Source organism: Haliotis rufescens, unplaced genomic scaffold, assembly GCF_023055435.1.
Source record: "Haliotis rufescens isolate VD_foot unplaced genomic scaffold, xgHalRufe1.0.p SCAF_39, whole genome shotgun sequence".
Taxonomy (NCBI): domain Eukaryota; kingdom Metazoa; phylum Mollusca; class Gastropoda; order Lepetellida; family Haliotidae; genus Haliotis; species Haliotis rufescens.
In genome coordinates this window covers 3353429-3378133 of record NW_025964101.1, presented here as the reverse complement: position 1 = coordinate 3378133, position 24705 = coordinate 3353429, and the positions used below count along the sequence as shown (strand labels likewise).

Here is a 24705-nt window from a genome sequence, read left to right as displayed (position 1 = left end):
GCAAATCAGATAGAAAATGTTGATGAAAAGCCCAAACTGACCTCGGCTAAAGTTTACAACTTTGGTGAAATCAGCAAGCAGGGTTATTGTGCTCACAAACCAAAGATCATAATCAGGGCATTTCTGGGATAGAACACACATCAGCAGATGCTGAAAATGTCAGATAAAACTGTGAACAGTGTTGATGCTACTGTTGATGAAGAGAAGAGTTATTTTACTGTTTGATTAATCACACAACAAAAAATGAACATGCACAAAGACAAAACATAGACAACAGGCAAAATGCCAATATGACTTGAAGGAGCAACCATTTGATTATAAGAGAGAGAGGGGATCAAAATATATAATCAAGACCCTTTTCACTTGACACTGACAATCTTCTGATTCTATGTATAGGTGATCTGCTTGCGAAAAAAACTATAAATGAACAAAAGGTTATCGAAATCCGTATTCCGTTTATCGCTTCAAGTTTTATATTCAACAGGTTCGGTTTCTGTCGATCCGGTTTCTTGTCGAAGTACACTTTCGTAACTCTCCGAGAGAAGAGTTCCGTCAGCTTCAATGGCGGAGCTCTGATGGTTTTAGAGGAGAAGGTGTTATAATCTGTCAATATCGGAGTCATCATATGACCAAATCAACCAACTTCTAGATATTTTAGTCAATAACATATTCAAGGACATAATCAACCATGTATGGTCAAGACGAAGGTATCTGTTGTTGTTATATGAACATTTGTAAACGTTGTTTACATTCTGCGCACCGGCATTAGTTCAAAATTCTGACAAAGAAATAAGGCGTCAATGTATCAACTTCTGCACACATATGATCTGTCAAGGGAAAATGTCCATTTTATCTAAACACGTCGATTACGAACGCCGTGTGTGTCAATAAATTTACGACACCAAATGCAGCATCTCACAATGTTTATATTTTGGCGGGTCCTGTTAAAAACAAAAATAAACGTACGTTCGCAATATTTGGAGGGATATGTTTGAGACAAATGAACCTTTGAAATCCTAAAGCCCATTTTCCTCGTATTAATTCTTACTGATTCAGTCTCGACAGATTCTATATCAAATAGATGCAAAATCAGCCACAAATACACAGGTTTTCTGTCCAAAATAATTGTGTCTGACAATACTATCCTACGAGTCATTCCAATATTTTGTTAATTCAGCATAATTGATCTTCATGTAAGTTGAAGACTAGGGCTTATATGGTTGTAAGTACTACCACAAGTTAAAGTTATTCTGCTGTTTGACCATGTTCATTCCAGTAAGTTCAAATGTATTGGGATGATCCAATATAGCATGATATAGTCAGCAGCCCGTCTCCTAAGTAGTGCAGTCCACTTCTTACCTCAGTATTGTGGGGAAAGTCCTGTGCTTATTCACACTATCCCCTGATTTAAGATAACTGTCTTGAAAGGCTGTGTAATCTGGTCATTGATGGAGTTGTAAACACTTTGGGCAATGGGATGTCATCCAATGTAAACCAGAACTTATTCCAAGATACAGTGTTCCCTCGCTATTGCGCTCTTCAATATAGTGCTAACTCGGTATTAGCGCATGGTAAAGCATGGCCCCCCCAAAATTACTGACATAAACTCAAGTTTTCCAATGACACGATGTTTCCCCCATCTCAGAAAACATTATAGGCTGATCACTGCGATCACGTAACATCGGAAATCCGAACTGAAGTACGCAATTTGATCCTATTATTATAATATCTTGTTATAAACAAATTGTTCATTGTTTATCTGGACTAATGTTTGCAATATATTTTATTAATTATATTCAAAATTTCATTCAATAATTACAATAATGTTTACAATTATTTCGGCGAAGTCGTATCCGAAGTAATCAGTAGATCGCACAACTCACCATTATTTACAGCAACCACGGTCAGATTACCGCTATTGACGCCTTGAAACAAACTTTAGTTGCAAGAGACATATCACATATCATAAATGCTGTACCATGACTCGCTAAAAGTCACATTTGAGGCAGTTTGACTGTTAAATGTCAACATAATTTTTTCGCAAGCGAAATACATGTAGCACATGAAGTTCCTACAGTGACTGGTCAAATTGTTCCATACGTAAAAAAAATATCCTGCATACCATCTGTACCAAAGTGCTACGCATATGGTTCTTATCATTTTAACTATATATATAGTGGAAGCTGCAACTAAAATATCATGATATTGGAATATATTATTCCTGATAAAATAATAATTTCAGATACAATTTCTTCCGACAATTGCATAAAAAGTCTTTGAAGTTGTATCATTGGGTGCTTTATAACTGAATCACCGGTAGATTGGGAGGAAACGTGTGCACAGCTGATTGCTATTTCCGGCTTAGTTTATGAGAAAATACATGCGGTAATCTTAATCTCTGCTTATAAAACAATGCCTTGGAGAGCAGGAAATACAATTTGAATGGTAAATCATCATGTCTAGTAATGTTTTATGTCAAATTTAATACTTTTATTGACCAAGTTTGTTATACCTGTTTATTCACCTGAATTTGCTAAAGGGATACAATGTGGGTTTTTTTAAGCACATATTAATACTCGATAAATCTTTTTTTTTACACCATTGTACACTATGAATCATAAACAACTTCTATTCTAATCTTTTTTTAAGACTCTAAGGTGCAACATAGATCGTGTTAGGTAGGCAGAACATGTATACTGTTTTGTTGGTCATTACCACCTACGACTCCACCTTCGTTAAACCGCTGATCATGTATAACGCTCATCAGTTATTTGGACCCTGAAGGTAGCGTTGTAGCGAGGGATCACAGTACATGAAAGGGCAGCTGATCTTGATTATAGATCACCCTGGAACATTGTTAAATGCCAGTGCTCACCATGATCCAAAAGCATATTTAAGGGAATTAAAAGAAAGAGATCTGAATTTTCTGACCCTGTGGGATACTGAGTTTGAATTGGTCCCCAGTAATCTGTGCTTTTTGTAAGAGGCGACTTAGTGGATTGGGTAGTCAGGCTAGCTGACTTGGTTGATTGCTTGTCATTGTACCCCGACAGAGTGGATCTACATATTAGTCAATGTATTGCATGGTCCAGACTTGATTATTTACAGTATGCCTTTGCTTCTTATATTTGGAATATGCCTGAGTGTGGCATTAAGCAACAAACAGCAATTTTTCTGATGCCTTGTTGCAGAAATGTATGATGAGGGAGACGAAGGGGACGACCTCACCCCGGATCTGTGGCAGGAAGCCTGCTGGATCGTCATCAGTTCCTATTTTGATGAGAAGGGTCTGGTACGTCAGCAGCTCGACTCCTTTGATGAGTTCATCCAGATGTCTGTGCAGAGAATTGTAGAAGATGCTCCCCCGATCGATCTACAGGCAGAGGCCCAGCATACATCGGGGACACTGGAGACACCGGTGAGCTAATCACATGGATAATTGTCAGTTTTGTGAATGTGGCTACTAAAGTGTATCAACAGCTCTGTACCCTCTACAACATGTAGGACAGGATTGCAGTGACCATAGACTACATACAATGAAAATGTGGTAACATATTTTTTTATCAATTTAATATATCAAATTGGTAGTATAAGTAAAAGTACCATATTCGACGTAATACGTGTCTCTCAAAATTAGAAATAGGGGGCTCTTATTAGAATATTACTTTGGTGAAAAAAACAGAGTTGAAAGATAAATTTCATGGTTTATGCTGACAGCCTGAAATGTTTATATATGACATATATGTTTCCAGAATTTAATTGCCCATAATTAAGGGTGCATATAACACACAAGTGGGTATTATACACGAATAAATAAGTCATGTGCACATTGGTCAATCGGAAGGGTGCTAATTGGGATTGTTCACTAGCCAATATATCAGGAAATGTCGCCGTGGGTGCTTATTAGAACGGGGCGCTTATTTATGTCGAATACGGTAATAGTTACTGTATTGTTCCATATTCACCAAAGAAATGGCATGTTAAGTAAACATATATCGAAACTCTTTTTGTTTTACTTTCTAGGGATAGACAAATGATACAAATGTAATTTTTGTAATCGTTTCTTGATGTGGCTTCTGGCTCTCTTGGTCATTATCCCTAACATGAATATTGTAAAGGCGTTGCTTTAACATGCTAAATGCAGATCAGCATGAACATGATGAAGTCTTTCACATCTTTCTATGATCGCCAGCTTACATTATTGTGTGCACAGTAGCAGAACACATAACAATGGATGCAGTACACACTAATAGTTACAATGTTCAAAATTATAGTGGGGTCTATGGTATTTGACCGCCTCTGTGGTCTAGTGGTAGAGCGGAAGGTCCGGGGTTCGATCCCCGACCGCGTCATACCAAAAGATGTAAAAAAGATGGTACTTGTTGCTACACTGTCTGGCGCTCGGCATTAAGGGGCTAAAACAAGGACTGGTCGGCTCGGAGTCAGTATACTGTGTCTGAGTGGGATATTCATGTTAAACTGCGGCATGGTATCTCAGTGAGCTAGCACTATAAATCGGCATCAGTCCGGACTATTACAAACACACACACACACACACACACGTGCATGCACGTCGCTATATAAGTGCAATAATCTTGGATGCGACGTTAAACCCCATTTCACCTCACCTCACCTATGGTATTTGAATGTAGATACCCCAAAAATGTTTAACCCTTAACATGAGGGTTGTGACACAGGACCCCTTGACTTCCATGCTGAATATCAGACACTTAAGTACGATGAAATGATTTGTCCTTTAAAGAGTGCTATTGGTATCTTGGCTTAGTTTGCACTGACAAACACACAGTTAACTTTGATTCAGCAAGAAAATGAATATTGTTTGTTATTATGGATATATATGACAGAACATGATCATTATGATCTTCATAATAACACACTTTCTCTGCCCTTTAGCCCAGGTACCTGCTGAAGTTTGAGCAGATCTACCTGTCCAAGCCCACCCACTGGGAGAAGGATGGCGCTCCTAGTCCTATGATGCCCAACGAGGCACGACTCCGAAATCTCACGTATGTAATTAGGAATAAGTTTATTAATGTACTATTTGTACTAAATCATGTATGATGTACAGTAGATACACATTATTACATGGTATACAGAAATTCATTTTTCTTTAGAGTAGTCCAGAGAACTAGTGTAAACCTTAATACATTGGTCCTCAGAGTTAGAGGGGCGGTCGGGGTAGCCTAGTGGTTAAAGCGTTCGCTCGTCACGCCGAAGGCCCAGGTTCGATTCCCGAACACGGGTACAATGTGTGAAGCCCATTTCTGGTGTCCCCCGCCGTGATATTGCTGGAATAGTGCTAGAAGCGGCGTAAAACCATACTCACTCAGAGTTAGAAGCTAGTCCTCTTTGGACAAAACAGAAATGTTCACTATGTTTACATTTACTGTCAGATTTATTCACACCAAATTTTGAGCAAACTTGAAGCATGATCTGGTTCAGAATTATGGCCCTCAAATGCTCTGGTCAATTTGTCCTCAGCAAAATTTATGAGTCTTGGGCTGGCAGACTGGTGTTAATTTCTTTCACCTTTTACATATATTTCAATCTAAACCCTACTAGCCTAAAATTGGCATAATTTTCTGTACAATTTTGTGTTAATATGTGGACAAACTCAGGCTTCGAACTAGTGGCTGAAGTGACATTGTAGTTTTACAAAGATTACAACAACAATTGAAAAAAATGTTCTGAAACTTTCTGTTAGATTGTAAAAGCCGAAGCTCTGTCTGCCAGTTGCACCCTGTTTGTCTGTGTGAACAGCTACTCTGCTCCCCTGTACGTGGACATCACAAAGACCGTGATCAAGGAGGGAGAGGAGTCAGTGGAGACGTTGCATCAGAAGACCTACATCGGCAAGATCCCCATCATGCTGAGGTCCACCTACTGCCTGCTCAACGGACTCACAGATCGTGACTTGACGGAGTTGAACGAGTGTCCGCTGGACCCCGGCGGCTACTTCATCATCAATGGATCTGAGAAGGTGTTGATAGCTCAGGAGAAGATGGCCACCAATACAGGTAGGTGGATAGTATTACAGTACTAGTAGCATGAATAGCATGGTCGGCAGGTGTGACTTTCATCATGATTGCGATTAGAGTTCTGGGAATATTATTGGGGATTTCTGTTTTTAGTTACCGTATTCAACGTAATAAGCACCCAGGGTGCTCTCAAAATTAGAAATAGGGGGCTCTTATTGGAATATTATTTTGGTGGAAAAAAACAGTTGAAAGTTCGTAAATTTCGTGGTTTATGCTGACAACCTGAAATGTTTATATACCACATATATATTTTTCCAGGATTTAATTGCCCATAATTAAGGGTGCATATAACACACGAGTGCGTATTATACATGAATAAATAAGTCTTGTGTACATTGATCGGAAGGGGTGCTAATTGAGATTGTTCACTAGCCAATATATTAGCAAATATCACCGTGGGCGCTTATTAGAGCGGGGCGCTTATTACGTCGAATACGGTATTACTTGGTTTAAGGATATGCTGGATCAAAATTTCACAAGTGTGATATAAAATTTAAAAAAATAGGGTCTGTTTGGGTCAGTTTTGCAAACAATTTTGTGATTAAGACTTCCAAATAGACTGCCTGAAGAGCAAGTGTGACTGATTACTGTCTTTTTTCCAGTGTACGTGTTTCAGCAGAAGGACTCCAAGTATGCCTTCAAGACAGAGTTGAGGTCGTGCCTGGAGCACTCGTCACGTCCCACCAGTACACTGTGGGTCAACATGATGGCCAGGGGCGGATCGGTGAGTGGAGACACCCAAGGTTTCTCTACAGATGCTATGTTTATCGTAACATCCAAACTGTAAGAGTTAAATAGCTCTACCATCCATGACGGCAGTAAAACATTACTCATTTTAGAGTTCAATAAATTATCTGAAAGGATTCTTTCTTGACAATTTGGATCAGGTACACATTCTGTCGTAATATTTGTCATAAACCCTTGTCTCAGTGCACACCACAGTATGTTGACAGCTTGTATCTGTTGTCAACAGCTTGTATCTGTTGTCAACAGGGTGTGAAAGCATTCTATTGTAAGTTGATCAAATCTAAGAATGTGATGTGTATCTACTGGTGGACTTCAAGATTCAGTAGGGAGCTGAGTACTTAGCTGAACATGGTTCAATTCCACAATAATCGGATCATTTACTCTGATATGACACGTCTCTGCATGAAGATCTGCCCACCCTTCAATTGGCATTCACAGTACCACCAACAACACACCCGTGAACATCCGGGGTAGAATTGGTCTTCAGCAACCCATGCTTGTCGTAAGAGGCAACTAACGGGATCCGGTTGGTTGATGCATGTCATTGTATCTCAATTGCATAGATCGATGCTCATGATGTCCAGTATTTGATTGTCTGGTCCAGACTTGATTATTTACAGACCGCCTTCATATAGCTGGAATATTGCTGAGTGCGGCGTAAAGAACAAACAAAAACGACAACATGATCAAGGAATATTTGTGTTCTTGGCTTGTCTTTTGTTAAAAATCCAAATATGGAATCAAGTTGGTCATTAAATGAAGCTGAATGATTTTAGTAAGCTGACTTCTGATTCGCTCATAGGCAATAGAATCCTTAATTATGATTTGGCGGTCAAAGGTCACTCAGGGTTCACCTGACAAGACATCCAATGGAGGGTTTGTCCAGCCCTCACACAGATGTTTCATGTTGGAGTAAACAGATCTGATTTGAAGGGACCACTAGATAACCCACTTTCCCCATCTGTGTGCAGGGAGCCAAGAAGAGTGCCATTGGTCAGAGAATTGTGTCCATTCTTCCGTACATCAAGCAGGAGATCCCTATCATCATTGTGTTCCGAGCTCTGGGCTTCGTGTCCGACAGAGACATCCTCGAACACATCATCTACGACTTTGATGACCCTGAAATGATGGAAATGGTAAGGGTTAGACTGACAACTGTTTGGATGTATGCAGTATGTGGCCGATAAGACATTCGTTGAAAATTTAGAAGGTCTTATCTTACATTTATCAGTGTTTATGAAGCATTGATGGTCTCATTTGCATAATGGCCAGATTTCAAGCCTGTTGTTATCCTGGCTTTTTTAACAAGTACTTGTGTATCCTGATAATGTCTTACTCTAATCGACCGCCTCCGTGGTCTTGTGGTACAGCGTCCCCTCGGAGAGCGGAAGGTCCTGGGTTCGATTCCCGGCTGCGTCACACCAAAAGACGTTAAAATATGGTACTTGTTGTTACCCTGTCTTGCGCTCAGCATTAAGGGGCTAAAACAAGGACTGGTCGGCTCGGAGTCAGTAAACTGTGTCTGAGTGGGGTATTCGTGTTAAACTGAGGCATGGTATCTCAGTGAGCTAGCACTATAAATTGGCGTCAGTCCGGACTAGTACACACACACACACACACACACACACACACACACACACACACACACACACACACACACACACACACACACACACACACACACACACACACACACACACACACACACATGTGTATGCACGTCGCTATATAAGTGCAATAATCTTGGACGCAACGTTAAACCCAATTTCACCTCACCCTACTCTAATCCTCCTGTGTACAGGTGAAGCCGTCGCTGGATGAGGCTTTTGTCATCCAGGAACAAAACGTGGCTCTCAACTTTATCGGAGCCAGAGGTGCTCGGCCTGGTGTCACGAAGGACAAGAGAATCAAGTACGCCAGAGAAATCTTGCAGAAGGAAATGTTGCCTCATGTGGGCGTCAGCGAGTTCTGTGAGACCAAGAAGGCCTACTTCCTTGGGTAAGGTTGTCACTCTCGTCATCATTCTCGTCATCACTCTCGTCATTATTCTCGTCATCTCTCATGTTGTCACTCATGGCTGACGTAGGTTTAGTTTGTTCAGGAATAGGTAATATATTGAGACACTGAAGGATAATGGTGGTTGATGGAAGGGATTTTAAAACAGAGTTGGTGAAACAGGATTAAGTTGAATTTTTTGGTAACAAAAATTAAGTGAAATAGTTATAAATTCTGAAACCTGTGAATAATGGTTTATTATTGGGAAGAAGTATGTGACTTGCTCAAATTGGGTTTTATGTTAATCTGTAATAGCAAAATGATATTGAGATTAGGACTATAGGAGTGTATTATTGCAGAATTGACACTGACGTGAATCTCCTTTTTCGTATAGTTCACAGGAAGTGAAGATGTTAAAAGCTGATGCTAATACTGAAATCTGCTTGTTATTTGCAGGTACATGGTCCATCGATTGCTGATGGCAGCTCTCGGGAGGCGGGAGGTAGATGACAGAGATCACTACGGCAACAAGAGGCTGGACTTGGCTGGGCCTCTTCTGGCTTTCTTGTTCAGAGGGTGAGTCACATGTCTGTTCTGGGTTTAACGCCACTTTTAACATTATTCCAGTTAAATCACAGTGTGTCAGCTTAATGTGGGAGGAAAGCCCGAAGTGATGCAGGTCACAGGGTGAAACCCACGAGCATGGGTATGGTGCTGACAACCTAGATACATAATCAGGGCAAACCGGGATTCGAACCCACAATCATAGGTTTCTGGTGTGCCCAAGGGACACAACTCTGCACAGCGAATCGTGGTGTTGTAGATAACTGGGCCACTCGTGCCCCCGGTTCTTTTTGAACTTTGGTAATGGTGGCACATGTGGATCACTTGGTCTTCTTGTTTATCTATTTCTGTTGATATTGTTATTAGTTTTGGAAAACTATACTTGTCTTGTTTGACTTTACAGCATGTTCCGTAACCTGATGAAAGAGGTACGAATGTATGCCCAGAAGTTCATAGATCGAGGGAAAGATTTCAACATGGAGCTGGCCATTAAGACACGAATCATCACAGACGGACTTAAGTACTCCCTGGCCACAGGCAACTGGGGGGATCAGAAGAAGGCCTCCCAGGCCAGAGCTGGAGTGTCCCAGGTGGGTAGCAGGCTAGGCCTGTGATGTCTTGATGGGTAGCAGGCTAGGTCTGTGATGTCTTGGGTGGGTAGCAGGCCAGGTCTGTGATGTCTTGGGTGGGTAGCAGGCTAGGTCTGTGATGTCTTGGATGGGTAGCAGGCTAGGCCTGTGATGTCTTGATGGGTAGCAGGCTAGGCCTGTGATGTCTTGATGGGTAGCAGGCTAGGCCTGTGATGTCTTGATGGGTAGCAGGCTAGGCCTGTGATGTCTCGGATGGGTAGCAGGACAGGTCTGTGATGTCTTGGATGGGTAGCAGGACAGGTCTGTGATGTCTTGGATGGGTAGCAGGACAGGCCTGTGATGTCTGGGATGGGTAGCAGGACAGGCCTGTGAGGTCTTGGATGGGTGGCAGGACAGGCCTGTGAGGTCTTGGATGGGTAGCAGGACAGGTCTGTGATGTCTTGGATGGGTAGCAGGCCAGGCCTGTGATGTCTTGGATGGGTAGCAGGCCAGGTCTGTGATGTCTTGGATGGGTAGCAGGCCAGGCCTGTGATGTCTTGGATGGGTAGCAGGACAGGTCTGTGATGTCTTGGATGGGTAGCAGGACAGGCCTGTGATGTCTGGGGTGGGTAGCAGGACAGGTCTGTGATGTCTTGGATGGGTAGCAGGCCAGGCCTGTGATGTCTTGGATGGGTAGCAGGACAGGCCTGTGATGTCTTGGATGGGTAGCAGGACAGGTCTGTGATGTCTTGGATGGGTAGCAGGCCAGGCCTGTGATGTCTTGGATGGGTAGCAGGCTAGGTCTGTGATGTCTTGGATGGGTAGCAGGACAGGCCTGTGATGTCTTGGATGGGTAGCAGGACAGGTCTGTGATGTCTTGGATGGGTAGCATGCTAGGTCTGTGATGTCTGGGATGGGTAGCAGGCTAGGTCTGTGATGTCTTGGATGGGTAGCAGGCCAGGCCTGTGATGTCTTGGATGGGTAGCAGGACAGGTCTGTGATGTCTTGGATGGGTAGCAGGACACTCCTGTGATGTTTTGGATGGGTAGCAGGACAGGCCTGTGATGTCTTGGATGGGTAGCAGGACACTCCTGTGATGTTTTGGATGGGAAGCAGGACAGGCCTGTGATGTCTTGGATGGGTAGCAGGACACTCCTGTGATGTTTTGGATGGGTGGCAGGACAGGCCTGTGATGTCTTGGATGGGGAGCAGGACACTCCTGTGATGTTTTGGATGGGTAGCAGGACAGGCCTGTGATGTTTTGGATGGGTAGCAGGACAGTCCTGTGATGTCTTGGATGGGGAGCAGGACAGGCCTGTGATGTTTTGGATGGGTAGCAGGACAGTCCTGTGTGGGTATCTGGCCATGCCAGGGATGTCTCGGGTAGGTATCGGTCTCAGGCTGACTGTCTCAGATGAGTTCTAGTCACAGATTCCTGTGATATGACTCTAGAGAAGGTAGATTATCATGTAAATTAGCTCTTCATTGACTTTCTTTTGTGTTCAGTTATCTTAAACATGGGTCTTCTATACTGTAGGTGTTGAACAGACTGACGTTTGCCTCCACATTGTCTCACCTGCGACGTCTCAACTCCCCCATCGGCCGAGACGGTAAACTGGCCCGACCTCGACAGCTGCACAACACCCTGTGGGGTATGATCTGCCCGGCCGAGACACCCGAGGTAAAGATGCCATGGAACTGCACTTGCTGCAATTATCAATCCTGTTTTCCATATTGCTCTGCCTGTATGTGACCGCCTCGTGGTCTGTTGGTTAGAGCATCTACCCAGAGAGTGAAGGTCAGTGGTTCAATCACCGTCCGCAGAAAAACCAAAACACTTTAAAAGATGGTACTTGTTGTTACCCTGTCTAGCGCTTGGCATTAAGGGGCTACACAAGGACTGGTCAGCTCGGAGTCTGTATACTGTGTCTAAGGTGGGGTATTCATGTTAAATAGCGGCATGATATCACAGTGAGCTAGCACTATACAATCGGCATAAGTTGCACGCATGAACGCACGCACACACACATACACTTGCATGCACATCGCTAATGAAGTGCTATAATCTTAAACAGGAAGTTAAACTGCATTTCACATCACCTCACCTATGTCTGTGTGTCTGTGTCTGCAGGGAGGTGCTGTCGGCCTTGTGAAGAACCTGGCGCTGATGGCCTACATCTCTGTGGGGTCCCAGCCGTCCCCTATCCTGGAGTTCTTGGAGGAGTGGAGTATGGAGAACCTGGAAGAGGTGGCACCATCCGCCATACAGGAGTACGTAGGCTTTAGCCCGGCCACATTCAGTCTGTTTTAGGAATGTTTCAAATGGAACCCTAAGTCATCCTGGGTCAGAGTCAGTCTCCCACAGCATCCAAAATAACTAGGGGGCACGGGTGGCCCAGTCGTCTAAGGCGCCGCGATTCGCTGTGCAGAGTTGCGTCCCTTGGGCGCACCAGAAACCTATGTTCGTGGGTTCAAATCCCGGTTCGCCCTGATTATGTTTCTAGGTTTGTCAGCACCATACCCGTGTTTGTGGGTTTCACCGAAGTGGTAAACGTCTGAAACCTGCATCACTTCGGGCTTTCCTCCCACATTAAGCTGACACGCTGTGATATAACTGGAATACTGTTATAAAGCGGCGTTAAATTCAACTCACTCCAAAATAATTGCCTGCCAGCCAGACTGTAGCTGGTAACTCTTCAGGTGGGCTGCATAAAATTTTTCTCCACTTGCTCAACTGTCTGGCAGATAATTTGACGACTACTTGCATTTTCAGTTTGATTATAACTCCTCGTAGATTCTCAAGTAATTGTTTGCGTTTGTATTTCAACTGAATATAGACGCGATATACTATCAGTAGTTCAGGCCCTGGGAGAAATTCATGTAAGACTAGTACCCAGTTGACTTGGATCGGATGGTGGGGCTCGTTAACTTATTGGATTGTAAGTCCTTGTGTCTGCATGTGTTGGATGTTATGCATATCTAGGGTTGAAACGATACATTGGTGCACCAGTACATTGTTAATCATTTTTAAAGACGATACGATACTTGATACATTTTTTCTGTATTAATTTTCTCAATTAATGACCTCCAGCAATTTTGTCAATCAAATTTTACAAGATGTGTTGTAATTAGCTTTCTAAGTTCATTACTAAAAATAGCAGCTACGAACATATGTCGACAGCCAGCTTTTCCTTTAGAACATGCTCCGAAATAATTATGGTCAAGAAGTTTCCTCACAATGTGACATAAATGTGTGTAACGTGATATGTATCGTATCATTACCTGTGTATCGAGATACGTATCATAGTGTGACCTTGCTGCATCGCTGTACCCCTATGCAGAACAACTGTCACTGGATTGTCTGGTACAGACTTGCTTATTCATCTGCTGATGTCAGGCCACTGGATTGACAGAATGAACAATGACACAGTTCATCTACAACCAGTGCAATGGTTGGTCGTGCTTCCCTACTTGTCTCCACATACTTAGTTAGGAAGAAGAGCTGAGACTATTGTTGACTTCTGTTTCCAGTGCGACTAAGATCTTTGTGAATGGGTGCTGGGTGGGAATCCATCGCGACCCTGACCAGCTGATGGCCACGCTGAGGAAGCTGAGGAGAGAGATGGACATCATTGTGTCCGAGGTCAGTCCCCCCTTGATGTGTGTCGCACTCAACTGTTTCATATTTGTCCACAACTTAACCTGTGGGATTCTGGGTTAGAATTGATCCCTAGCAACCTATGCTGGTTGTGAGAGGCGACTTAATGGATCTGGGCCCACTTGCACAAAGCGATCTTAGCGCTAAGATGATCATAACCCCATGCTTTAACATAGGCTTACAATTGTTGTAGCGCTAAGATCGCTTTGTGTAAGTGGGCCCTGGTGGTCAGACTCGGTTACTTGGTTGATTGCGTGTCGCCTTACAATGGCATGGATCGTTGCTCATGATATCAATCACTGGATTGTCTGGTCCATCATTTAGCTGGAATATTGCTGAGTGCATCATTAAACAACAAACACTAGCTCTTTTTTTTCTTGTTCTTTAAAAACAAACACAACCTGTAGATACAATACAGGAATAATATTTTGAGTGCAGGCAGGTTTCAATACGCTTGTTTTTTATTTCATATTTTCTATACCTCCAGGTATCCATGATTCGCGACTTCCATGACCGTGAGATCCGCATCTACACAGATGCAGGACGTATTTGTCGTCCGCTGCTGATCGTGGAGAATCAGAAATTGTTGCTGAAGCAGAGTCACATCAAACAGCTGAAGCAGAGGGAGTACAACAACTACAGGTACTGCACCTTGAGCCCCGGGAGGTTCAGGGATAGATTACCTCCCCAGTCACCAGTGCCTCCTCATCACTGAAGATTGTCATCGTCCCATGGATCGTTGCTCACAGTGTTGTGATTTTAATAATGCTGTTGAAATAGGAGTTAGACACAACTCACTCACTCATTCACATGTTCACTCAATATCACTTTCGCAGCTCTCACTGGTACATGTGCCTATATTCGTAGCCAAAACAACAAACAAACAATGAGGCGTTAAACACAATTCACTCACTCACTCACTCACTCAATATCACTCTCGCTGCTCTCACTGGTACATGTGCCTATATTCGTAGCCAAAACGTATACCAGCAGCATCAGTTCATGTTGCGGGGGCACGGGTGGCGCCGCGATTTGCTCTGCAGAGTTGCGGCCCTTGGGAAACCTATGATTGTGGGTTTGAATCACGGTTCACCCCAATTATGTTTCTAGGTTTGTCAGCACCATACCCTTGCTCGTGGGTTTCACCGAAGGGGTAAACGTCTGAGACCTGCATCACTTCGGGCTTTCCTCCCACATTAAGCTGACACGCCGCAATATAACTGGAATACTGTTAAAAGCGGTGTTAAACCCAACTCACTCTTTGACTCAGTTCATGTTGCCTGCTTCAAACAGGGCCTGTGCATATTGAAACGTGTCCATGATGTACCCTGCAGCTGTGTTGTAAATCCCCCGATCTGTCCCCAGTTGGCAGGACCTGGTGGCGAGCGGTGTCGTGGAGTACATCGACCCTGTGGAAGAGGAGACGATCATGTTGGCCATGACCCCAGACGACCTCCAGGAGAAGGACTCGGCGTATTGTTCCACGTACACCCACTGCGAGATCCACCCTGCCATGGTGCTCGGGGTTTGTGCCTCCATCATCCCCTTCCCCGATCACAACCAGGTACACTCTCTCCTCCTCCTGCTGCTGGAGCTGTCTGGTAACAGTAACAGTAACATTTTACTTTGTGTTTATGGAGCCCAAAAGTACAAACTGGAAATATGAGAACATTTACAAAAAAATATTTGTATACTTGAATATGAAATATGTGAATGAAATACAATCAGAATGTCAAAATAAATGTTTTAAAGAATTTTTAGGCCTTAAAGCCTTTAGCTTTGAAAATGTGCCATGTGAGTTTGTTTAAAAAAATATGTAAGAAATAAAATGCCACCCAAGAGGCTTACTGGAATGGGATGGTGTGGCGGGCTACTCGCTGTGTGGATGTAGAGAGGTGTGTAACCCTGTTGTGTAACCCTGGTGTGTGTCTGTTCCAGTCTCCCCGTAACACCTACCAATCCGCTATGGGCAAGCAGGCCATGGGCGTCTACATCACCAACTACCACGTGAGGATGGACACCCTGGCCCACGGCCTCTTCTACCCCCAGAAGCCCCTGGTCACCACGCGGTCCATGGAGTATCTCCGCTTCCGAGAGCTGCCCGCTGGTGGGTCCCAAACTGTTGTCCTGATTGTAATGTCCTTGTACCCACAGTCATACCACTGCACTGACCACTGCACTGACCACTGCACTGACCACTGCACAGACCACTGCATCGATTAAGTACCACTATATCAAAATAATACCACTGCACAGACCACTGCATCGATTAAGTACCACTGTATCAACATAATACCACTGCACAGACCACTGCATCGATTAAGTACCACTGTATCAACATAATACCACTGCACAGACCACTGCATCGATTAAGTACCACTGTATCAACATAATACCACTGCACAGACCACTGCATCGATTAGGTACCACTGTATCAACATAATACCACTGCACAGACCACTGCATCGATTAAGTACCACTGTATCAACATAATACCACTGCACAGACCACTGCATCGATTAAGTACCACTGTATCAACATAATACCACTGCATCGATTACATATCACTGCATCGACATAATACCATTGCATTAATTGTCGTCCTAATGCACTGACTGTTATACCATTGCACACTGTCATACTGAGCGCTCGGGTTGCCTAGCGGTTAAAGCGTTCTCTAATCACGCCGAAGACCTGGGTTCGATTCCCGACATGGGTATTATGTGTGAAGCCCATTTCTGGTGTTCGCCGCCATGATATTGCTGTAATACTGCTAAAAGCGGCGTAAAACTGTAGTCACTCACTCACTCACTCACTCACTCACTCACTCACTCACTCACTCATGCTGTCGTTAAACATTTTCAGCACATAATGGCAGCACAGACACAGATGAATTTTGGAAGTCAACTGAAACAACATGTTAAGCAGAATTTCTTCATTGTACATTGATTACCCAAAGAAAAATTCAAATAACCAATGAGACAAAACATTACCTGAAACATTAGTGTTAGTTTTACTGAGCCAGTGCGTGTCACTGTTCCAGGCATCAACTCTATCGTGGCCATCGCCTGCTACACTGGGTACAACCAGGAAGATTCTGTCATCTTGAACCAGGGAGCCATCGACAGAGGATTCTTCAGGTAGGCAGGCAGACACTGAATACTGCACACTAACAGAAAAGTGAACACTTAGCTGTGATGTGATGGGACATCATTTTGTCCTGATGGAGTCGATTGTTGATCAGGTTCAGACTCGAATTTATTTTCGGTCCATTAATTTTGCTGTTAATAAAGAGAAAACGACCAGTACTTGTCTAATGTAACAGTTCACAATATGACATCTTTCACTCCATCACTCAGTCACTCAGCATCTTAGACAGTCTATTCTATGTGATTGGAGGAAATTCAGCTGCCGTGTAAAGTGATGGGTCATAACCCTGTTGCCTAGAGACCAGCCACTACTGTTTTGGCTAACCTTTGTGCATATTTGCATCTGATGGCAATTGATGTTGTGATCATGTTTTTTACTTTCAACTGAATTTGTTTTCAGATCCTTTTTCTTCCGTTCCTACAAGGATTCAGAATCTAAGAAGGGTCTTGATCAGGAAGAAGTGTTTGAGAAGCCGACCAGAGATTATGTCCAAGGTAACCACAGTGACATGTTTGACCTTACACTGTCTGGTTTGACCTGACAGCGACCAGTTTGACCTGACTGTAACCAGTTTGACCTGACTGTAACCAGTCTGACCTGACAGTTGACCAGTTAGACCTGACAGTAACAGGTTAGACCGGCAGTTGATTTATTTTTTTTCATGGCATGGAATTAAAAAATATTGTTTGTTTTTTGATTGAACAACTATTCTATGACTGTAGGAAATCTAAAAAATGAATGGCTAAGAGACGTGATATTTGTGTTGGTATGTATCCCAACAATGGAGTTAGACTTACACATGAGCACCAGTGCATGTTTTGCATGTTCAGTACGTTGATCATGTCTGGAGATGAGCATGCTGGACATCTGATTGTGTTGTACGCAGGTATGCGGCCAGCAACGTATGACAAACTGGATGACGACGGCATCATAGCGCCAGGAACCAGAGTGTCTGGAGATGATGTGCTGATCGGGAAGACAATCACACTCCCAGCTAATGATGATGAGGTCAGTCTGGAATGATGTCGTGTCAGTGGATTTGTGTATGGTTAAAGATTGCCAAGTTTAATTTCATCACATCAATCATGTTTGAATTGTACTCTATTATGCAGTTTGATTCTAAGATTTTAATTTTCGACATGACCCTGTTCTGTGTTGCTCATAAAGTCAATCACTGGTTTGTCTGTCTTGATTATTTACAGGCTGCTGTCATAGCTGGAATATTGATGACTGTCTTGTGATGTGGCAATGTGTTTTCAAATATAAAGTTTTGCTTACAACATGTTCCAAGAATAACTGTTCAACTATTGTTTGTGTTGCTAGTTGGAGTCCACGGCCCGGAGATTCTCCAAGAGAGATGCTAGTGTCTTCATGAGGAGAACTGAGACAGGCATTGTCGATCAGGTGAAGAAATATCAGTCCCTATATGTTTTATGTGTTTTACAAAACCAGTGATAAAGAGGCACAAAATATCAGGAATTTGATATTTCAATTTTTTAAGCCGGTTGTCAAGAAATCGGTTACAGTATATGAGAGAATACTGGTTGAAGAGAAGTCTTCTTCACTGCACAAGAGCATTCGACAGTAGGAAACTATTATCCACATGGCTGATTACGGATAGCTGACAGTGAAGAGGACTTCTTTTGAAAATCTAAAGATTTTTATCATTTGTTATCCCCCGGTTTGAGAAGCGGGATATATCGACCACCATGTCTGTCTGTCCTTCCGTCAGTTGTCTGTTTTCCGTTTCTGGAGCAGAACTCCAAAATCGTTTGAAACTTGCTATGTAGATCAGTCAAGTGATGAACTGGTGCCTTTTGATGAGTTGGGAATTTGGGGAATTTCTTTTTTTTTTATCTACAATGACAAGTTGGATTTATTTTGAAATGAGGGTAGTGCTTGTTTCTGGAGCAGAACTCAAAAACCATTGAATATTTGTTATTGATACTTGCTATACAGATGAGTCTAGTGGTGAACTGGTGCCTTTTGATAATTTGGGATTTCGAAAAATGTGGAACAGCATTATTATTTTCTTATTGACCTGAAGGTATCCGATGACAGTGAACAAAGGTGGGGTATAAGTAGCCACACTCCAGTTTTTATTTGCACCAGACCGGGGGGGGATAAAGTCTGGCCGTGTACAATGCATCAGGTGCTGTTACATCCTTGGTAACATCGTCTGGCTATGTTGTAGGTCATGGTCACCATTAACAACGATGGCTACAAGTTCTGCAAGATCCGGGTGAGGACTGTAAAGACACCACAGATCGGAGACAAGTTCGCTAGTCGTCATGGACAGAAGGGTACCTGCGGTATTACTTACAGGCAGGAGGTAAGATATGGTCTTTCAGAAACAATAGGTCAAGGGTTAACCTGAAAATGTTGTGAAAATTATAGGAGTCGGCCTGTCTTTGGTATGGTTTTACCAGTATTTCAATTTAACTGTAGATCTAAAAGGATTTCTATTTTTCTGGTTTTATAAGAAAGCATTTTGTAATTAACTGTTGTCATGAGGTACGTTTAGTCAAGTTGCATGCCTTATGTGTACCATAGTTCTATGATTGTGAGTTTGAATCCCATACTTGCCCTGATGACCTGTGAAAATCCGGGATAGAATAAGTCTTCAGCAACCCATGCCTGCAGTAAAAGGTGACTATGCTTGTCGTAAGAGGCCACCAACGGGATCGGGTGGTCAGACTCGCTGACTTGGTTGATGCATGTCACCGTATCCCATTTGCGCAGATCGATGCTCATGATATCAATCACTAGATTGTCTGGTGCAGACTTGATTATTTGACTGCCGTCATATTGCTGGAATATTGCTGAGTGCGGCGTTAAACAACAAACAAACAAAACTTACCCTGCTTTATGATACTTGGCTTCATGCCCATGCTCATGGTTTCACCGAAGTTGTATGTGTCAAAGATAGCTTACAGTTTTCATCCAACATCAACCTGACACGCCATCATATAACTGATATACAGCTCAAAACATTATTACACAAAACTCACTTGTTTACTCAAAATGTTGAGGATTCTCTTTGTTCTAACTGAAGACTGGTTTGTTCAGGATATGCCCTTCACGTGTGAGGGGATCACCCCCGACATCATCATCAACCCCCACGCCATCCCCAGTCGTATGACCATTGGTCACTTGACAGAATGCCTGCAGGGCAAGGTGGCTGCCAACAAGGGGGAGATCGGCGACGCCACACCCTTCAACGATGCTGTCAATGTACAGAAGGTGTCCGATCTACTCAGTCAGTATGGCTACCATCAGAGAGGCAATGAAGTGAGTGTGTGTTCATCTGAGAATGTCATAATTGTTTTGAGTTTTGTATGAAGCTCTTCACACAGGCTTGAAAACGTCAAAAGGCTTCAAAATTCAATAAAACGCATTGAAAGCCTATTGTCACCCTATTACCTGGTTTTGCTTATTGTATTGTAGTTTTTCAAAAGAAACAGTGTCAAGGGACCCCAGAAGTACACATGCATTTTTCCGGAAATTAAAACTGTTGCTTGTATTTATTACAGCTGTTTTCTGAGAGGAACCCCTCTCAACCTCAACCTAGGCGTCTGAAAAACTTAGAACTTCAAAACTGTTTTTAGGCACAGGAATATAAATTTTCATCACCCATGTATCCTTCAGCCTTGGAGAATGTTTGTGTTATAAACGTTGATGTTTTATGTACTGCTACAAATTCCTGTTTAACAGTTTAAGGCATGTTGCTTCCCTGATGTTTTGGGGGTGGTCGGGTAGCCTCGTGGTTAAAGCGTCCGCTCGTCACGCCGAAGACCCGGGTTCGATTCCCGACATGGGTACAATGTGTGAAGCCCATTTCTGGTGTCCCCCGCCGTGATATTGCTGGAATATTGCTAAAAGCAGCGTAAAACCATACTCACTCACTCACTCACTGTTTTCCCCGTCCGTTGTGTACAGGTCATGATGAACGGCCACACGGGACGCAAGCTGAACGCCCAGATCTTCTTAGGCCCCACCTACTACCAACGTCTCAAGCACATGGTGGACGACAAGATCCACTCCCGCGCCAGGGGCCCCCTACAGATCCTCAACAGACAGCCCATGGAGGGACGATCTCGGTGAGAAATGGGGATTGTGTTTGGCTCAATATTGTACCTACTTTTAGTTAGATTGAAGTTTGCTTCCATAATTCAGCTGATGCAAACCTATGGTTTGGTTGTTGTTTAACACTGTCTCAGCTATATTCCAGCTACATGACAGCAGTCTGTAAATAACTGAGTCTGGACCTGGCAATCTAGTGATTGTCATCATAAGCTTTGTCGATAGGAATACAATGACATCAATCAACCAAGTCACTGAGCCTGACCACAACCTATTTAGTTGCCTCTAATGACACGTATGGGTTGGTATGGACCTGTATTCTTACCCGGAATCCCCACGAGTGGCAAACCTATCGGCATACTGGGGCAACAGTGTTATCAGTACCTCACGCTTGTAAGAATCCATTAATGAGGAGTGGGTGTTGACAATGCTTACCTGTCATTGAACCCAGATTGAGTTGGTCGATGCTCACGTTGTCGACCACTTGTCTCCTTGTCCAGGTGTGATTATTTAAGTTGTTACTGTAGTTGAAACATAGCTGTTGGTAACAACGTCCGCTCCAATCTAGTCAAGCCAGCTGGTCTGTGAATTTGGTGGAAAAGAGAATGCATACTCAATGTGAAATACTTCATTTGTCCCCATGGGGATTCTGGGTAAGAAAGGGGTCACAGGTGGCCCAGTCGTCTAAGGCGCCGCAATTCGTTGTGCAGTGTTGCGTCCCTTGGGCACGCCAGAAACCTATGATTGTGGGTTCGAATCCCGGTTCGCCCTGATTATGTTTCTAGGTTTGTCAGCACCATATCCGTGCTCGTAGGTTTCACCGAAGTGGTAAACGTCTTAAGACCTGCATCACTTTGGGCTTTCCTCCCACATTAAGCTGACATGCCGTGATATGACTGGAATACTGTTAAAAGCAGTGTTAAACCCAACTCACTCACTCTGGGTAAGAACAGGTCCCAGCAGCCTATGCCGGTCTTAACAGGTGGTTTAACAGATCGGGTGGTCAGGCTTGGTGTCTCGGTTCATGGCATGTCATCGGTCCACAACAGCCTGGATCCTTGCTCACAATATGAATCACTGGATTATCTGGTCCTTCCTCGATTATTTACAGGCCACCGCCATATTGCTGAGTGCGGGGTTAAACAACAAACAAACCCAAAATAATAAACATCAATCAGTGCTTTGTCTGGTCCAGAGTCTATTACTTCAGGCCATGTCTGGAATATTGTCTATTGCAGTGTTAAGCAGCAGTAGTATCTACTGACTGGCTGGAAATTAGTGGAATATTGTCGCCTGTAGCTTAAGTAACCTGTTTCCGTTTCCCTTGTGTGGCGTTTAACAACAGACTTCAATTGTTGAAAAAATTAATAAAGAGTGATTTAGGTTCACATTGGTGATGTGTTTTCCAGTGATGGAGGTCTGCGTTTTGGGGAGATGGAGCGAGATTGTCAGATTGCCCACGGTGCCGCCCAGTTCCTCAGAGAGAGACTCTTCGAGGCTTCAGACCCTTACCGGTGCCATGTGTGCAATATCTGTGGCCTCATCTGCATCGCCAACCTCCGCAACCAGACGTTCGAGTGCAGGGGTTGCAAGAACAAGACACATGTAAGAAAGCATTTACACTTGTCAGAGTCAACTGCACTTATCCCTGATTTAGCTAGAATGTTCATTTTTTCACAGCTTGAAAGGAGTGTGCTTTTGCGATCAAATCTTTTAGCTCACTTCACTCACTGTTGTGGTAACTGAAGGAGACATTGTCCACAGGCATCCTCTACCAAGACATCAGGACACATCCATGGGCCTACTGTTGTTGGAACTAGAACTTTCATGTGACCCATTTTGATGGAAAATGAATGTCCTTCATTGATAATTGTTTTATCTCTAAGACATTTATGTACGAGATGTTCAGATAAATCAGTGGTGTTGTCTGAAGTTGAATAGGTCATCAACACCCATGGGTATCTTAATGAGGTTCAGTACAGGGTTTTACTGGGTATCAAATATGGCATCCTATATGCATAAAGATTCAGAATAGATGCTAACAATATCCACTGCAAGTCCCACTGGATGCCAAAGAGAATGTATGTTTGAATGACTGAAACAAAATATACTGAAGCATGTAAGATTTATCTGATATTTAAATCAATAGTAATAATAATATTTTTTACTTATCCTGCATTACTCCTTAATGCATTCACTGCTTACTTACGACAACTAGAAGGACAGCGCTGCGAAGGTCCTGGGTGAAGAAATAAAGTTCCAGTTATAAAGCGCCAAATGGACTCTCACTCACTCATTGTATTTGGTTTCAGATTGCATTGTATTCCTATTTTGCAGATTTCCCAGGTGCGGATTCCGTATGCGTGCAAGCTGTTGTTCCAGGAACTGATGTCGATGAGCATCGCACCTCGTATGATGGTCATCGCTTAGACTTTGTGTGTGTGTGGCGCTGATGGAACAAGTCAGTGAGATCCTGATCAGCTATGAACAGGGACCGTGTGGAAAGACTTCACAGACAGGACTCTATTTCCTACAGTAACAGTAAATGATCCCAAGGAGAACATCTCGCTTTCAATGCACAGTTTTCAAAGTGTTGATTGGAATGTGTCAGGGATGTTCATCAACAAAATGAGAGAGTTTCTGCTGATAGCAAGTTGATATAGCTGCAAGTTTGTTACACTGGGGAGAAAGAGTTTGTTTGAGGTGCTATTAATTACAATTCTTGAATTCAATTCAGGAAACTATTTCATGAAAGAATGTTGAGTATTTAGCTTTCCCTTGGGCGGTGGGGGAACCTAGTGGTTAAAGCTTGTCACCTCGTAGGCCTGGTTTTGATTTCCTATGTGGGTATAATGCATTGAGCCCATTATCCCCCGCCAGGTGGGACATAGCTATAGGTGGAATATAACAATACTTGTTACCTTGTAGGCCTGGTTTTGATTTCCTATGTGGGTATAATGCATTGAGCCCATTATCCTCCGCCCGCAGGGACATAGCTATAGGTGGAACATAACAATAATTATTAGCTCTTCCAGTTAAACAAAGATTTTCTGCAGAGACAAATTAAGATGCTTGGGGCAATTTTGGTGCCATTTGGTGAAGGCAGTCAAGATTCCTCAGTGTATGTGAGAATGCTTATGACGAACATGTTGGTATTTTGTTGATTATGACTTAAGGACAATAGATGTAATAAATGTGTCATCATATATGTACATGTAAACATATACAAACACATGTATACATGGATACAGCACATCATCGTCAGTTCATGATTGTTGTAAATTATTCAACACCCTCATCATGTCATTTCATAATGTCGATATTGTACATATTTTCAACCTGTAATTAAAGCTTCACATCAATATGATTTTTGAGGACTTGCCTTGCCTTTGATCACTTGTGTTAGTTTGCTTTCCCAAATCTGTGTCACAGAAAATCTGTTCGACAACTGCATTATATTGGAGTATGTTATATGCTACTCTAAAGAAGTTAAAGAAAACCCAACGTTTTCATATGACTACCTCGGGTAAAGAATGGGTCTTCAGCAACCCATGCTTGTCATGAGGTGTCTAATGGGATGGGGTGGACAGGCTTGGTGATTTGGCTGACGCATGTCGATACTCATGATGTCAATCACTGGATTGTCTGGTTCAGACTCGATTATTTACAGACTGCTGAAATATTGCTGAGTGCAGCGTTAAACAACAAACAAATCATATGACTATGGTTAATTTGTGATGACAGATTAACTAAAGTAATATGAAAAAATCAGGTGTTCTTTAACTTTTTTTTAGTATATATAACAGATGTTTTGCCAGTTTCTGTTCTATCATTGTTATGAGTTAAACCCTGGGTGCCTATCCAACAAAGAATGCAATCA

General features: G+C 42.9%; 1 protein-coding gene across 1 annotated transcript; it reads left to right on the top strand.

The window, feature by feature from the left end:
* The first annotated feature begins 525 nt into the window (after window positions 1-525).
* Window positions 526-24192, top strand: LOC124149190 (DNA-directed RNA polymerase II subunit RPB2). Its single transcript, XM_048381457.1, has 24 exons — window positions 526-707; window positions 3192-3418; window positions 4915-5027; window positions 5782-6038; window positions 6662-6783; window positions 7778-7942; window positions 8608-8804; window positions 9258-9377; window positions 9769-9955; window positions 11472-11615; window positions 12066-12205; window positions 13466-13577; window positions 14080-14234; window positions 14958-15156; window positions 15531-15699; window positions 16636-16732; window positions 17142-17236; window positions 17629-17750; window positions 18066-18146; window positions 18937-19074; window positions 19812-20033; window positions 20682-20842; window positions 22235-22430; window positions 23163-24192. The coding sequence occupies exons 1-24, from the start codon at window positions 689-691 to the stop codon at window positions 23253-23255; spliced, it is 3531 nt and encodes a 1176-aa protein (XP_048237414.1). The 5' UTR covers window positions 526-688; the 3' UTR covers window positions 23256-24192.
* The last annotated feature ends 513 nt before the right edge of the window (window positions 24193-24705 follow it).

Excerpts from the sequence above, each read along its gene's own strand:
- LOC124149190 (XM_048381457.1), top strand. Across the intron at positions 15,700-16,635 it reads CTTCCGAGAGCTGCCCGCTG|GCATCAACTCTATCGTGGCC; the intron begins GTGGGTCCCAAA and ends TCACTGTTCCAG. Across the intron at positions 17,237-17,628 it reads GACCAGAGATTATGTCCAAG|GTATGCGGCCAGCAACGTAT; the intron begins GTAACCACAGTG and ends TGTTGTACGCAG.